The sequence below is a fragment of the Denticeps clupeoides genome, chromosome 12 (genome assembly GCF_900700375.1).
Source record: "Denticeps clupeoides chromosome 12, fDenClu1.1, whole genome shotgun sequence".
NCBI classification, from domain to species: domain Eukaryota; kingdom Metazoa; phylum Chordata; class Actinopteri; order Clupeiformes; family Denticipitidae; genus Denticeps; species Denticeps clupeoides.
The window spans coordinates 11868557-11883999 of NC_041718.1; the positions used below are offsets into that span (position 1 = coordinate 11868557).

A 15443-nucleotide genomic window follows, 5' to 3' on the forward strand; every position below is an offset into this window, starting at 1 on the left:
TAACACGGTCTGCATGTAAATAATTACAACAGGCATGAGTTGAAGAGCCCTGATGTAAGATCCATTGACCTTTTTCCCCTTTAACACACACACACACACACACACACACAAACACACACACACAAACCTGCTTTAGAAAAATTTTCATGATTCAAGATAAAGTATTCAAGATTGATTTATTGTCAGTATAACAGTATACACAGTATAGCGTGTATTGGAATAATGTTTCACACAGACCCCCCATAGTGCAATCATTCAAGAAAGAAAAATATATATGTATATAAATACTAAACTAAACTATATTAAGACTAGAACTTAAATACTGATCTCTATAAAAGAAAAGTAAAAATGGTCTGTACAATGAACAAGACAAACAGAAAAGTTTTACTATTCTTTTATAGAGATCTAGACTATTTTGGACTATTATTATCAATGTGTAATCAATGTAACTAAACCCTACTCATCCTTAACAATTGTTCCATTGATGCTTAGTGAAGCCCAGCAAATGTGTGTGTCCTGTAAGAAACACAGGCACACGCATGGTTGTAAACACAAAGATAGAAAAAGATTGTGTCACTCACCGTTCGTGCAGTCATCTCTGGAGGGTTGTCGTTTATATCGGTCACCGTGATGAGAGCAGTGGCCGTGTTGGACAGACCGATGGTCTGGCTGCCATCCATGTCTGTGGCCTGAACAATCAGGGTGTACTGGGGAATTCTCTATGATAAATTAATGAACATAACAGATTGTTGCATGTACAGCATAATTATTACATATTACAGGCAGAATACTCACTAATGTATGGTTGAAAGATTGGATCAACTAAAACATATATATCTAAAACTGCTAATTTTTCTCAGAGGCAACTTGTCCAAGCCGGGAGAGTAAATTAATGGATAACTGGGAAAATAAACGGACAGATGGATGAACGAATAACCAGGCAGATGGATGGATGGATGGATGGATAGATAGACAAATAGACATGCTGGGAACATGTGGGATGCACTAACGAATGCTGATATGTTAATTTGAGGGAGGGCTGATGCCCTCAGTCATGCCTGGGTGCTCTGGGTCAGTGGACTGAGCTTTTCCTGTCAGTGTGTTCCACAGCTCTAAAACTGTGTGAACAGAGCCAGATACAGATCCCTGCTTCATTACAGAATCAACAATGAGACAATGCCCCTATGCTCAAACACACACACACAGACACACATGAATATTAAACAGAAAGAACACCCCGTGCACACAGTCGCGTAGACACACAGAAGAATTAAATGTACAAAGCAAAATCTTACACAACTTCTTACACAAACAGGACTTCAAACGCACACAGGTGAGAGAGAGGGAACACACTTCCATGTCTCAGTCGTACAGAACTGTGTGTGTGTGTGTGTTTGTGTGAGGAGAGAGAAGCGGTGCTGAGGCAGTTTGGAGTGAGAGGCTCATATATTATGGCCTAAAAGCAGCGGTGGTGAGAGCGCAGCGTGGCACTCATCATCACTCACTTTAATGGATGCACTGGCAACACAAGAAGAACGGTGGCTGCACAAATATTATTGAGAATGAATGGACATTATTTAGTCCAGTTATGGCAAGAGTAGCCAGCGGCTGTGCCGAATTTCAGACAGCCAGGGGCGGGAGGGGAGCGAAGGCAGGCTCGCAGGCGGTCAGTCAAAATGCTCCCTTTGCCCTCTGGTCATGGTGCTATAAAATGCCGTGAGGAGCAGCCATCAGTGACTTGACAGGAAAAGAGGAAAATAAGAGCCTCATTAAACTGGTGAGGAACACCAGGCCTTCCGACAAAAAACAACTAATGACTGAAGAGAGAGATGCACAAAACCGGAAACTAACAGAATGAAACAGCTGCTGTATGTATTCTCATTCCACTGCCCTAGAAGAATTATTAGAATTTTGTACCAGATATTACTGATGCCAGAATTTTTTATACACATTTACCCTTAAAAACAATTCTATCTACTGGAACCTCATTGGGCTGGAGACTAGAAGCAGAGCTGTGATACACTGTGGACTTGACCTGTGAACCCTGCCGGGGTCGAGCAGATACCTGGGAGAGATAAATCCCCCCCGTCTCCACTTGGCTGCATATTAACAAAGTCAGGACAGTGCAACCACTGAGGCCATTTAAAGCGGCAAGTCATTTAACCTCACGCTGAATCATTAGTGCGCGCCCCACGTGTTAATCTGTACCTAATGTGCTCTGTTAATGAGAGCTCAATACTGGCTACTCCCTATTAGAGCCATAATGAAATATCAATTTGATGCTCTGGCTGACGTGCAGAAAGAATTGAGAAACAAATCACTATTCAATTAATCTAACTACCATTTAAAAAGATCTGTCACAAGAGAAGGTTGATTTGGGTGATATATATTCAGTAAAACACCAAAAAAGGTGAGATATTGTTTATTAATTTAGTAGTCTTTTTAAAAATTATTTTATATAACATGACAGTATATTTTTATTACACTTAAAATTATACTATAATTAAGTATTTGTTAGATATATTTGCAAAGGGATAATCAGTATTACATATATAAACAGATGTTGTATAAAACAACAACAATATATATATATATATACACACACACACACACACACACACACACACACACACATATATATATATATATATATATATATATATTACAAACACATTCACACACAGAAGCATGCATACATTTGACTTCACAACAGGTTTTAATAAACAAACAGACATAAAACATAGCACAGACTAAAGAATGGAACAAGAGCAGATCACAGCATGGATACATTTATACTTTACTTTCCTTTATCCAAAGTAACTTACAGTAGGAAGACACCAGCAATTCTAATACAAATTTCTTATACTAATTACAATAGATGCAAACAATAAGGTTCATGAGGAAATCACAAGACAAAGCAAACAGATAACTATTGTCAGGAACCAGAACGTGACAATGAATCATAAATATTATAGATTTTAATTATGGCCGGGCTGGGCTAGACTGAAAAACGGAAACGGAACGGAAATGGCAGCATGCACTGATACGGCGGCTTGGTGCTGTTCATTTCAGTGTTTAGTGTGTGTGCTAGCATTTATTCTTGTTTTCAAGCTGACAACATCTACAGCCAATAGGAACTGTCTTAGTTAACTCTGGATGCAATTGCAATGAGTGGAAAAACATTGTTCTGTTTTTATGGATAATTAGTTTTATTATATTTTTGTTTTATTTGTTCTGCATTGTACTTAAAAACATTGCTAATGTATATGATAATGTAATTGATAATGTAGATCAAAAAAGAAATTGAGAATTACATGTAACTGTAATAAAATTCCAATTTATGCCAGATTAGTGGCTTTATATAACTTTTTATTTAAGACAAAAATTGTATTATTTTATAGAATAAATATTTCACTGAATTTCATCTCTTGGTCTTGAGTGCTCTGTTCCGTTCTGTTCTGGGTAAACATATATGTACATTTACTGTATGTACAACCTGCTAACGTCAGCAGGTAGTTACTTCCTTTAATGCTGCTCTAATCTTGAAGACCCCAAAGACGTGTAGTGTGGAAAAATCTCACTGACAGCACGTTCAGAAATGAAATCCTCACACTGCCCACGCTGAAGAGCAGCCTTCCCAGAGGTGATGAAATGCCCCTGCCCTAACGAGGCAGCAAAGCAGCATCTATAACAAGCAGCAGCATATTCACCAGAAGACCTCTTCACTTTCACCCTGCCCTGACCTCCTTACTTCTTCCTCATTATATTCCTGTTTTATTTTCTCCCCCAGTGCAGTAAAGATATTTGTTCCCACACACATGCATTATGGGTCATTACTATGTGCCCACCACCTTAATCCCTAAAGTGCAATGCCTTTTGTGTATGTAATCTAGTGTTTTATGCATTCAACTGTTTTGTGTCATTTATTTTCTACTTTGTATTTGTGTTACATGCATGTTACATCTTCTTGTCTGACATACTAATGTCTTGTTTGGCTTTACATTGTTTCATCTAATTTTAAATTTGCATGGTTTTGTCACGTCCGCGAGCTGACGGGGGAAGGAAGCGCAGAGGCGAGACATTCTGGGAAACAATGGTTTATTAAACATAAATAAAACGGCACGAGGGCTGAAAACTGGAAACAAAAGGGGAAAACGCAAACTAACCCGCAGGCCTGTGGCGATTGCCAGAACTGAACACAACTGTAAACACAAATCGCTGCACCCAATCATGACAGGTTTGTCAATACAGGCCAAACGTCTTTCTCTGCCCCAGTTTACCAGTCACAAAATACATGAAATCATCCGAAATTTGTAAGTAAAAAATTATAAGAAAAGTATGAGCTAAAATTTGTGCTTTGTGCTGATGATTGTGACAGGGACTGATGATAGTGATTACCCTGTCACCATCAATCTCTATCCCAAAAGCAATGCCAGAACAACAGAACGCACAAATCCAGTCAAAACAACATATGCATATGAATATATGCAAACATAAATCATACACACATAAACAACATACAATAAATAACTTAACCTTACAACTTATCCTTACAACAATTGACAGTCTTAAAATAAGAATATGTGAATAGGAATCAGACATTCTTATTGTCCTTATAATGAGTAGTTATAGCCCCACAGGAGACACTCAGGGTTAAGTGTCTTGCTCAGGGACACAATGGTAGTAAGTGGGGTTTGATACTGGGATTTTGTAGTCTTCTCTTTCGTAAGGGAGTGTCTTACCCACAAGGCTACTCCCGCTCTATGACACATTAACCCTATGATACAGTAACTGATCATTATATGACATTTTTTAGGGGACATGAGATCTGTTCATGTATGCATTAAAATTATTCAAGAGTCAAAATTCATCCCAACCACACATAATTACAGAGGGGCTGAACCAGCACTTAATAGGAATTATTGTGTAAAATAAGCCACAGTGAGAAGTAGTCAGCTCATTTAAGGTGATACAGTGAAAAAGTGTTTAAAACGTGAATGCAGTAAGGCATTTGGCAGTAGAGTGGGATTTATTCAGGTGAGAAGGAGTCTAGGGAACTGAGCTATTAAGCAATATTTCAGCTTCAAGGTTTAAATGTGGCTGTGGATGTATATGAAAATCTAAAATCATAGACTAAAATGATTATAGTCAACTAGGTTGCAGAAGAATCTGCTCCTCTGCCTCTTTCACCAATGACTAAAATCAATGGCAAGAACAATCTGCGGTGTCTGACCTATATTGATCAGTGACTGTGTGTCTGGTCCCAGCAACAAGCGCTAGGCTCACTTTTGCCACTTCGACACAGTTAGAGCGCCCCTCTCTGGTAGCATTGTTCATGTCCCAGACACCGCGTCGATCGATTTGCTAATCAGCCAAAGCAGAGTGGACATGTTATAACCCAGATCTGACAAGAGGGGCCATGCCGTGCCCAAAATGCCTTCAGCACAGACGCCTAATGAAAAGCAACTGCCCTGTCAATCCTAGCAGCAGTGCAGCGGCAGCAGGTCCAGCCGTCAGGACAAACGGCAGAAAAGCGATGCGCTGGTGCACAGCACAGAAGGCCCGTGCGCCGCGGTTCATTTCAACTCCACCATCGGCCAGGCGTAAAACAACAGCCCGACGGGACGTGCGAAGCTGAACGCACATAATCATATACCACCACACAAACAGCATGCACTTCAAACCCATACAGTCCAGGCATATGTAACATGATTAGGTAAACGCATCGCAGAGAGGGAGCGAGAGAGAGGGAAGACAAGAGTGGCCTAGCGGTTAAGGAACTGGCCCCGTAATCAGAAGGTTGCCAGTTCAAATCCCGGTCCGCCAAGGTGCCGCTGAGGTGCCAGGGAGTAAAGCACACTGCTCCCTGGGCGCCTGTCATGGCTGCCCACTGCTCAACAAGGGTGATGGGTTAAATGCAGAGAAGCAATTTCCTTTGGGATTAATAAAGTATAACAAAAAAAAAGATAAGACAAAGAGATGGTTACACTGTGCAGGGATGATCAGGGAATGAAATAGGATGTACGGAAAGGATGTGAGCAGGAACGTGAGCAAAAAAAGGAAAGCCCTGAAAAACCCAGCTTGTTAAAAGCGACCGATCAAACGCGAAGTGTCAGGCAGGGTGTGAGGGCGGGCGTGATCAGGTGACCTGAGTGTGTAGAGTAATTGCCCTTCAGCTGTGATAAGGGTGTGGGTGACCCCTGCTGCTAAACCCCTGGCCCCTGCACTCATCACCCCTGAAGAGCATCTTCAACCCTTAATTACTGCATAAATAGTCCAATTATGTGACAGATACTGATGAGGGAGATTAGCGACTATCAATTTGTGAGTTTTTCTGTGTATGTAAGAACGGTACACACATACAAAGTCCCTCATATGGGAAAAATATGCAGTTTTTAAGAAAAATTGAAAGCAAAGGAAACTTAAAGGTCGATGTAAAGGTTACGTCATGTAAAATGAAACTGCATGATTTCTACACAAATAATCATATTTAAGAAAAACACTAACCATGTTAACTCTTCTGAACAAAAGGTCAGACTTCCAGACCTTCAACAACGTATCACTCCCAGGAACATTGTCACATCAGACTGGGATGACCCACACAGCTTGAGTGACACAAACCAGGTACCACAATTCATTAACAGTTCCAATGTTCCAAAAGCTTTTACTGATATTGGTACTTTTACATTATTTGAGACAAAAAACATTGTTGTAAATCTACTGCCATTCAAAAATTTAGGTTTTGATTGTTTTGGCTATTAAAATATCATTAAATTAATTAGAATCCATTGTTAATGTTTTAAATGACTAGAGTAATCTGGAAATGGTTGTTAATGAATGGAATGTCTGCATAGATTAAGAGAAGCCCATTATCAGCAACAATTAGTCCTGAGTTCCAATAGAACGCTGTGTTCCCTAATGAAAGTCATTCACTTTAAAAGGCTCATTGATTATCAGAAAACCCTTTTGCAATGATTAAAGATGCTATTACACTAGCCTCTTAGAGTAGTTAACTAGCTTAGAATCTGGTGCATCAGCACATTTGTGTTTGAATGCATCATTATTTCAATCTTTGTCAATGATTTTTAATACTTTCCATAATATTTTATATTCAAATTCCTTTCATGTTTTTTTTTAATGAAAAATAAGAACATTTCTAAACTTTTGAGTGGTTGCAGCATAGTGAATGTACGTGCATGCATGTTTGGACGAATCAGAGGTAGACAAGCACTCATGCTCAGCACACCTTCTTGACTCATCAGTCGCAGGCAAAGTGGCAGTTGACATCATGCCCTGTGGCGTAGACGCTGACATTTCAAACGCCTGTGATTAAATGTCTCTCACTCAGAACGCAGGGAGTGCTGGGCCCCCTCTGGGCACAGGAAGCCATGAATTGACAGGTGTGCGGTGGCCGCACCCCTTTTTGAGGGGTGTCATGCTATGCCATCCTCCGCTCCACTTACACAAGCTTATAGGACATAATTTGGAAGTTAAATGAACCGCAATGTGAAATTACCGTTATTGCAGCCACTGTATGTTTGTGTGTGTGTACTTGTGTGTTGCTCTGCCCTCTCTCCAGGTGGCTAAACACATAGTTGTGTCCCAGTTTTTATGCTGGGTTGCAGGTGGGGTAGACAGACAGGGCCGCTGTTGATTAATGGGACTCGTGTGTGCAAATTAAGCTCCTGCATGGAAGACATAAGGCCAGCCAGCATTTTTAACCTTGGCCACGGCGACGCCATCAGTGTGGGGGACTAGATTAATGCGACAAAACCAAAAGGCATGCAACTGGTCAAACTGTTTGGTTAAAGCCAAACATGTACATCATCGTTAACACCCCATGTAAGTTAATGAACCTACTCTCACATCTGATGTTGCTGTGTTATGTTGCAGTTAACGCTATTAGTCACTTTCCTCTCAATTGACTCATACTTTGGAGCCAATTAAATTGTTTTTGCACATTTAATTAAAACAGGAAGTAACAGGAACTAGTACCAACTGGAACCCTTGGTCGTTTAGTTTCCTGTTCTGGAACACCTGGAACAAGTGGCAGTGAAAAACGGTCCAGGTTGTTTAGTTTTATATTTAAGCGCCACTGAATTGGGTTGTGGCTATAGCCCAGTTCCTTCATGTTATGCAATATTTTCTGAAGCACCTTCTGGTTCCTTTTTTAATTCCATACAGCTTGGTCTGGAGTTTGTCCTCTGGCCCAGATGGTAATCAAAGCTTGTGCTTTTGATTAATTTCATTTATTTAAATTTCATTTCATTCTTCTTAATTAATTTCTTAATATGTCATAGTGCTGTCTTCTCATAACATTATTTTGAAGAAGGCAACACTGTTTTTGCACATTATATCGGCACGTATGCCTTTTCACACTATTTAAAGAAAATGCTTCTCTATAAAGCGGCAGTTGTGGCCTAGAGGGTAAGGAAACTGACCCGTAATCAAAAGGTTGCCGCTGAGGTGCCACTGAGCACAGCACCATGTCCACACACTGCTCCCCGGGCGCCTTTCGTGGCTGCCCACTGCTCACCAAGGGTGATGGGTTAAAAGCAGAGGACACATTTCATTGTGAGCACCGTGTGCTGTGCTTGCTCTGCATCAGACTGACAATCACTCCACTTTTTCACTTCACTTTTAAGAGCTTTAAAGTGCAGCGATTGCCAGAACTAAGATTATAGATTATGAAGCCAGCATTATATTCCACATTTAGCACTGATGCCCGAGGCATGCAGATTCTGCCAGTTTATTAACTGAAATAAGGTTAATAACCTTCTGTAGTTGGGATGAAAAAAGGGAACTGTAGCTAAGATGCTTTTCAAAGGAGACTTCATTATAAAGAAAGCACACTAACTGCCGAATGACAAATAAAGACGAGAATGACATTTGCTCATTATAACTGCAGGGCTTGTGACATAAAAACAGCATTTTCCCAGACGTCTCCCTGACTCCAGAGATCTGTCGCATCTAGCAGTCTAGAGTTTAAAGCCAGCAGAGACGCTGTTACTACCCAAAACTTCCTACAGATCTGCACCGTGTTCATGCACATTAGACAAACACCAAAGTCAAAGGTGAAGCATTTTAAAAAAGGAAACCTTTAGAGTTCGGATGCTGGCTTAAGGCTGAGCTCGGAGGACATTACCTCCAAAGAAAAGTCCTTGCCAGGGGGCCACTACTGCGGCACAGAATAAACAGACGTGACCCCTCCCTGACCTTGCTCATTAGTGATCAGTGAGGAGGAGCTCTGTGGTAGCTCTCATCAGTGTGTATGTTTGTGCATGGCTGGCTGGGGATATCGCATGAATTATGCATGACGTCTGTACCTATGACCTACTCGGGTACCTCAGGGATCACTCGGTTCACTGATTTAAGTTGTCATGGGAACCATCCCTGTTGTCATGCTAGGGATCTATATTCCTGCTAGAGGATGAGTGATTTAATATTTTATGACATATTGCATATTAGTCAAACACAAGACTCCAACTCTCTCAATGTCTATATGAATATAAGATCCATTTATGTCTGAATTTATCACAATACTGAAAGTGGAAGTTTTTTACAGTCTTGAATACATTGTGTCAGATACAACCACTTTTCCAGACATGTAAAATACTTTTAAAAAAGCACAATGCATTACATGTTGCATACAGATAATATATTGCAAATTTCTAGGCATAATAAATACAACAAACACAACCCCAGCACCCAGTGTCACATGAAACATCAAACAGCAATCTACAGATGGTCATTTTCAACATCTCCTGGAGGATGTAACCAGTGGTGAAAATTAGACAAGCCATTCACTACTCAGAGGAAGAGGAGAGATAGATATTTTTCAGCATTGGGCTGTGCGTTTTTGTGGTTTCAGGGCATGCTCCACACATTTCTATATTTTATATTTCATCTATATACAGCCTGTATTCCTGTTTTAAGCACTACACAGGGATGGAGGACGACAGGTAGGTAATGCATATTTTGACATGATTTGTCAATCATGCACGAGGTAAAAAAAGACGTAGGTAAAAGTACTACACAGGAAATGCTCACAAGAGATGCGCAAAATGGCAACAAGAAAAAAATACTATGAGTCATGTAACCATTAAATGCCAGCATGTTTGCAATATTGTGCCATGCTCTGAATGCAGCTCAAGTGAGCAGGGCAACACTCATTCATCCCTGCAGGGGTTCAGGGTCTGATCTTGACCTTGAGAGGAGTTCCACATAATTGTCTTGATCGTCTGTCTACAGATATACCAGAGCACGGCTGGTGACCAATTATTTCCCTGAGGCTTTTCTGAAGTGACACACGCTGTCTAGAAGGAGTCAAAACAAGACATGCTTCAAAGTAGGCCTGACCATCACTGACCATTACACAGTACACCGTGGTCACACAACTCCACCATGTACTCTTTTTTTGGATCAACCAATACTTTTATAACTTAGCTGACATTGACATGTGATGCAGTGATTGGGGAAGAAAAATCTTCACATACACAGACACACACGGGCATTAAAAGGTAGATGAAGGACAGGGACGATGATGAAATCCGGATGTAGATTTGATTCAAGAAAGCAATGCACTGACCTTACACTAGAATCGGTAGCCTAAACAGCGCTGCTTCAAGAACATATTTGATGCCAAAAACACATCAATATGTATCTATTGTTTAGTGTACGTTAATATCACTAACATCAGGTGAGTCTTCAAAAATAGCTGGAAAAGGATGCAGTGGATCTGAGCTGCTATGATAAAGGCAAGGGTTGCAAATTCTTTATTTTTAGAAAAAGCATCGGGCCAAACTTGTGGCCTGTGGTGTGTTTATGTATCAGTAAACTTATTCCCCTTGTTCCAGCCAAGGGAGTTGTCTAAATGGATATGACTGATTATACAGACGTTCCAGCAAACCACACATCTATGACGCATGTGTTACTGCGACGATGTGTTACTGCACTGAGCATGTGATGTTAAATTTATCTGAAAATTGTGTTGCTTTGATTGGATTTTCATGACCCTGGTGTGGCTGCGATGATGATGAAAATGTTTTCTGATGGATATACAGCACACCCACATCTGAACCTCCAGTTTCCTGCCATGAAGTCGGTCCACTGGCATTGTGAGTTTTACTGCAGCGCTGCTTATCTCTGCTGCGCACATACAGCATTTAATGGAGTGTGGCAAATGATTAGACGTGGTTGCTAAGATACTAACCTCTCGGTCCAGCCCTGCTGCCACGGTGACGATGTCGCCCGTCTCTCTGTTGATGGTGAACATGTGTGAGGGGTTGTGAGGCATCTCGGACAAAATGCGGTACTGCACTATCCCATTGGCGGTGGTGTCATCGTCGGCGTCGTGGGCGGTAACCTTCATAACATGGGTGCCTGGGAGACAGTGAGGAAACGCGAACTATGAGACCCTACAGAGCGTCAGGAGACATTTCTGAGAACAAATGCTACTTTTCAGGAACTTGCTTGGAAGCGACATGCAAAGTAATGAGCAGCTCTCGTCCTTGGCTTTCCCACCATTCATTATCCAGCTCTGGCTGGAGCGCAGCCATGTTTAACGGTCTGCTGCTCTTTCCTATTTGTTGGAAGTCATGGGTAAACAGTCATTTACAGCTGGCGGTGGCTGGTGGAGTGCAGAGAGGGGGCAGTCATGCCCCTTACCCCCCCAAAACATGATTATCGATTTGTAAGAGCTTGTCTGCCTTGCTGCCTCACAAATGTGACCAGGCAATTAGGAGCACTCCGAGCGGGAGCTGGCGAATTCGCTGCAGTCCCGGCGACGGGGGAAAACGCCAGTCTCTGTCACTCCTCATTTACTTCAGCAGCTCCCCATTTACATCAGCAGGGCCCACCAGAGAGACGGTCTCTGGTGGGCTCTCTGCAGAAGGGCCTGGGAAGCGACGTGCGGTGGGGAGGGAGGGGGGTGGTCCGCTATCCGCAGATGTCTCAGAGGCACCCATAATTGCGCCAAGATAGTGCCATCATTCCCATGACAGCTTGTATTGAAGGGATAATTGTGGCTGAGAGTTTTATTTCAAACTTCATTAAGTTTCAATGCATGATCTGTCACAAAAAAAAACAGAGAGAGAGAGAGAGAGAGAGAAATGACTGAGGCAGGAAAACAACTGTTTAAAACAGATAGGTGAGATACTGGGATTGTGTGTCAACCCTGCCACCTTTAATTTCAATAAGCAGAGCTCCCAGGGTGGCTCATTGTCTGAAAGCGTATGAAAGACGAGCATGCCTGAAACGGTTAACCCCTGAACCTATTACGCTGATCTTTAATTTGAAAAACTAATTCTGTGTTGTAATTGCTTTCCTATTAAAGCCACTGAAGCCAAGAATTCCCAACTTCTACCCGGCTTGGACACCTGCTCTCACAAGGCTTCTGTGCTGTCGCATTACGATTAAATGTCACTTGACCTAAACTACCTTTGAAATCATGCAGAGCAGCCACGGCAACACACATGCATCCCTTTAATAAACCTATGGGGGGATTCTGCCCAATTAAGTCTCCACACTATTGATTTTTTAAACCTTTTCTATTGCATAACTGGGCTTTAAAGGGTAATATTGGTATAACATCAGTGATGTCTGTGAAAAATCTGTTCTTCATGAAACTAAATTACAAAACAATTATATTTATTTTTATTGAATTACAATATAAGCAAAATTAACAACTAAGCTAACTACTATAAAGGATTATTTCAGTTACATATATTTGATTATTATTAGAAGTTAATTAGAAGTGGCATAATTCTTAAATTCTTTTTTTAATAAATATCTGCAGCACTGTTGACAAAAGCACTGTGCATTTCTTTATTTATTTCTTATTTCTGGTGAATTTTTGGCAGGTTTTTCCACTAAAAAAGTGGGACATTTCTGTTTTTTCACTTGAAAGTTGTGTCTTCTCCTCAACGCAGTGTGTGGATGTCAAAATATTCCCTCTTTTCTCTATGGTTGGGTGAAAAGTGAATGTGCATTTTTAAAAATATTCAGCGGCCGACCGTCTGAAGTGTTCCAGATTTGTTGCGATGAAGTCATCATCTTGGGTGGCGCCCTGCCTGACCCTCCCAGCCATGACAGCCCAAGTGCCACTGAGAAGATGTATTTGATCAAAGCAATACCAGCAAGGGTCCTTTGAGGACTATCATAGAGGTAAATCAGCTCCCCCCCGAAAAACAGGGCCCAGAGCAGACAGACACTTTAAGTCCATTAAACTGATTGAAACATCCCTCCATCTCCTCTCTCCCGTGTAGAGACGTCAGGGTTTAATTAATCCCCGAGGCCAGCGTGGCGGGGAAACTCTCTTAAACCTCTCGCGCACTGTTAGCACACTCTTCAGGAGGGAGAGAGGGAGCAGCCCCCTTTGGGATGACAAATTGAGTGTGAGCTCTCAGCTGGAAATTTTCATCCTCCTCTCTCATTTGTGTCGTTTCTGGACCCCCCAAAAAAAAAAAAAAAGCGCGAAAGCCTCTCGATTTCTCCAGCAGTGACCAGATGGAGGGATTGGGTACAACAACCCTGTGTAAACAGGATGAGGCTGCATTCATTACACTCGAGAAGAAAGTCCAGTTGCATTATGGGTCTTACGTCGGTCAGCGTTTTTGCGCTGAGAGAGGATAAGCCTCGAGTTGATCCGAGGTCTTATAGCTCGACAGCAAGCCTCTGCTGTGGCCTTTCCTGCTGGTGTTCTTCTGCTTTTCATCAAGTATGGACAAATCCAATACTGAAATGATGTAATTGGCTGTTCCGGGATGGAATTAGAATTGGAATTGGATTAGTTCAAATTGGATTAGTCATTTACAGTGTAACTGTATTTGTGTCATTACTACATATGTACAACAAAACTTGCTAAAATTCAATTATACAACATATCTGCGCTTCATAGTGGGCAGTTGCCAGCCTGATTCTTTCAGACGGAAGGATCTGATACACTCCTGTTACATCTGGAGACTGTGATAAGCGTAATTCCCGCCACGCTTTAAGGCATTTGTGTCAATGGGAGATTTGCTACAACGCATCTAAGCGTCGTTGGTATCTGTCTGTAAGCTTCCTTCAGTGCAGTCTGTCTGATAAACATCCTCCTTTTTCCTCCTGCTTTGAGGCAGCCACAGACCACACGCGAACGCTGGCAAGATGCAGATCAGCGCTGGGATCCCCCATTCACTTTCTCCTCATTAATTTACGGGTGTAATAAAAAAACATTGCGGGGCCACAGGCGTTTTGGCGGAGTGCCCTGTGATTCACTGCATCGTGAACCGTATTGGAACCCAATTTAATACGCAGGACCAGCGACTATTTAATCTCACCTTGATATTTATTTTGTAATAATATAAATCCAAGTGAAGAGTGGAATCAAATAAAAACATGCCAGCAGCTCTTTAAGATTGCAAATAAAATGCTGCAAATAAAACCAAATTATCAGTCTTCACTATATTTTAACACTCAACACGTAGGTCATCGAGCTTTATCACCGATTTTTTTTAATTCATCCACTCCAGTTTATTTCTGTTCCTGCTTTGTGTTCCAGGTGAACATACCAGAGGAAGATTAATCTGCCCTACTAGGCCTCTTACGGAGTGCTGTAGGTTTTTCCCGTTCCATCGCTCCATCCATTCTGTTCTCTTTCTGTTTTATAAGCCTCCAGTCCCTGAAGCGTGCCAATAACGTCAGGCTGCCACCACCACGCTTCACGGTATAGTGACGGTATATAGTCTCTGGGCTTTCAGACTTGTACCAAACATAGCACATAATATTCAGCACTAAATAATTCATTTTAGTGACTTAGAATGGTTTTATATTGGTTTAAGTCTTTTCATGGCATTTTTACTGTGCATCTGTATTTTCTGCAGCTGGATTAGGCCATTAGTGTAACTTTCTCTGTATTGTGCTAATGACAGTAGCTACTGTCACAGACCTAAAACCCTGAAGAGCAATGTGAAAAAAGAAACTACTACCTCCTCAGGCCATAATAAACATTAAATCTTTGTTAAGGGAATTTCTTTTAGCGCTTTTGTTAAACATCATTTACATGTTTATAGCCTTCCAGAAAAAAATAGTGCCTCTCTGGACCATCCATTTTAACCAATGACAACATGGAGTCTGTCTTTAACTATAATGTGGTGCAAATCCAAGCCCCAAATAACATAAATGATATGCTAGCTTGATAGAAATAAGTTGCTGGTTTTATGGAACTTTGTTCTGTTGCTGATAGGAGCATATGGATGTATAGATTATTTAGTGTAATTTAGCCCCGACAGTCCATTCACCTTGGGAAACCTGGGGAATGGTGGAAAAGGATGCTCTGGTTAGCATGCATCCATGGCCACACACGAGACTCTCACCTGGACAGAGGGGCTTTGACAATGGATGGAGTGCTTCATCGCTGCAATTACATTCAAGGTCCACTCAAAGTGCATAAGCACCTCCTCAAC

The 15443-nt window shown here is 41.4% G+C and overlaps 1 protein-coding gene across 2 annotated transcripts in view; it reads right to left on the minus strand.

Moving 5' to 3' along the window:
• cdh4 (cadherin 4, type 1, R-cadherin (retinal)) overlaps nt 1-15443 on the minus strand; it is a 186683-nt gene that overhangs the window by 33623 nt on the left and 137617 nt on the right. For both annotated transcript variants that reach the window (XM_028999309.1, XM_028999310.1), the window contains 2 exons: nt 11213-11382; nt 582-719 (listed from right to left, as the gene is read on the minus strand). In XM_028999309.1, the coding sequence (XP_028855142.1) occupies nt 582-719; nt 11213-11382 (308 nt within the window). The remainder of the gene's footprint in view (nt 1-581; nt 720-11212; nt 11383-15443) is intronic.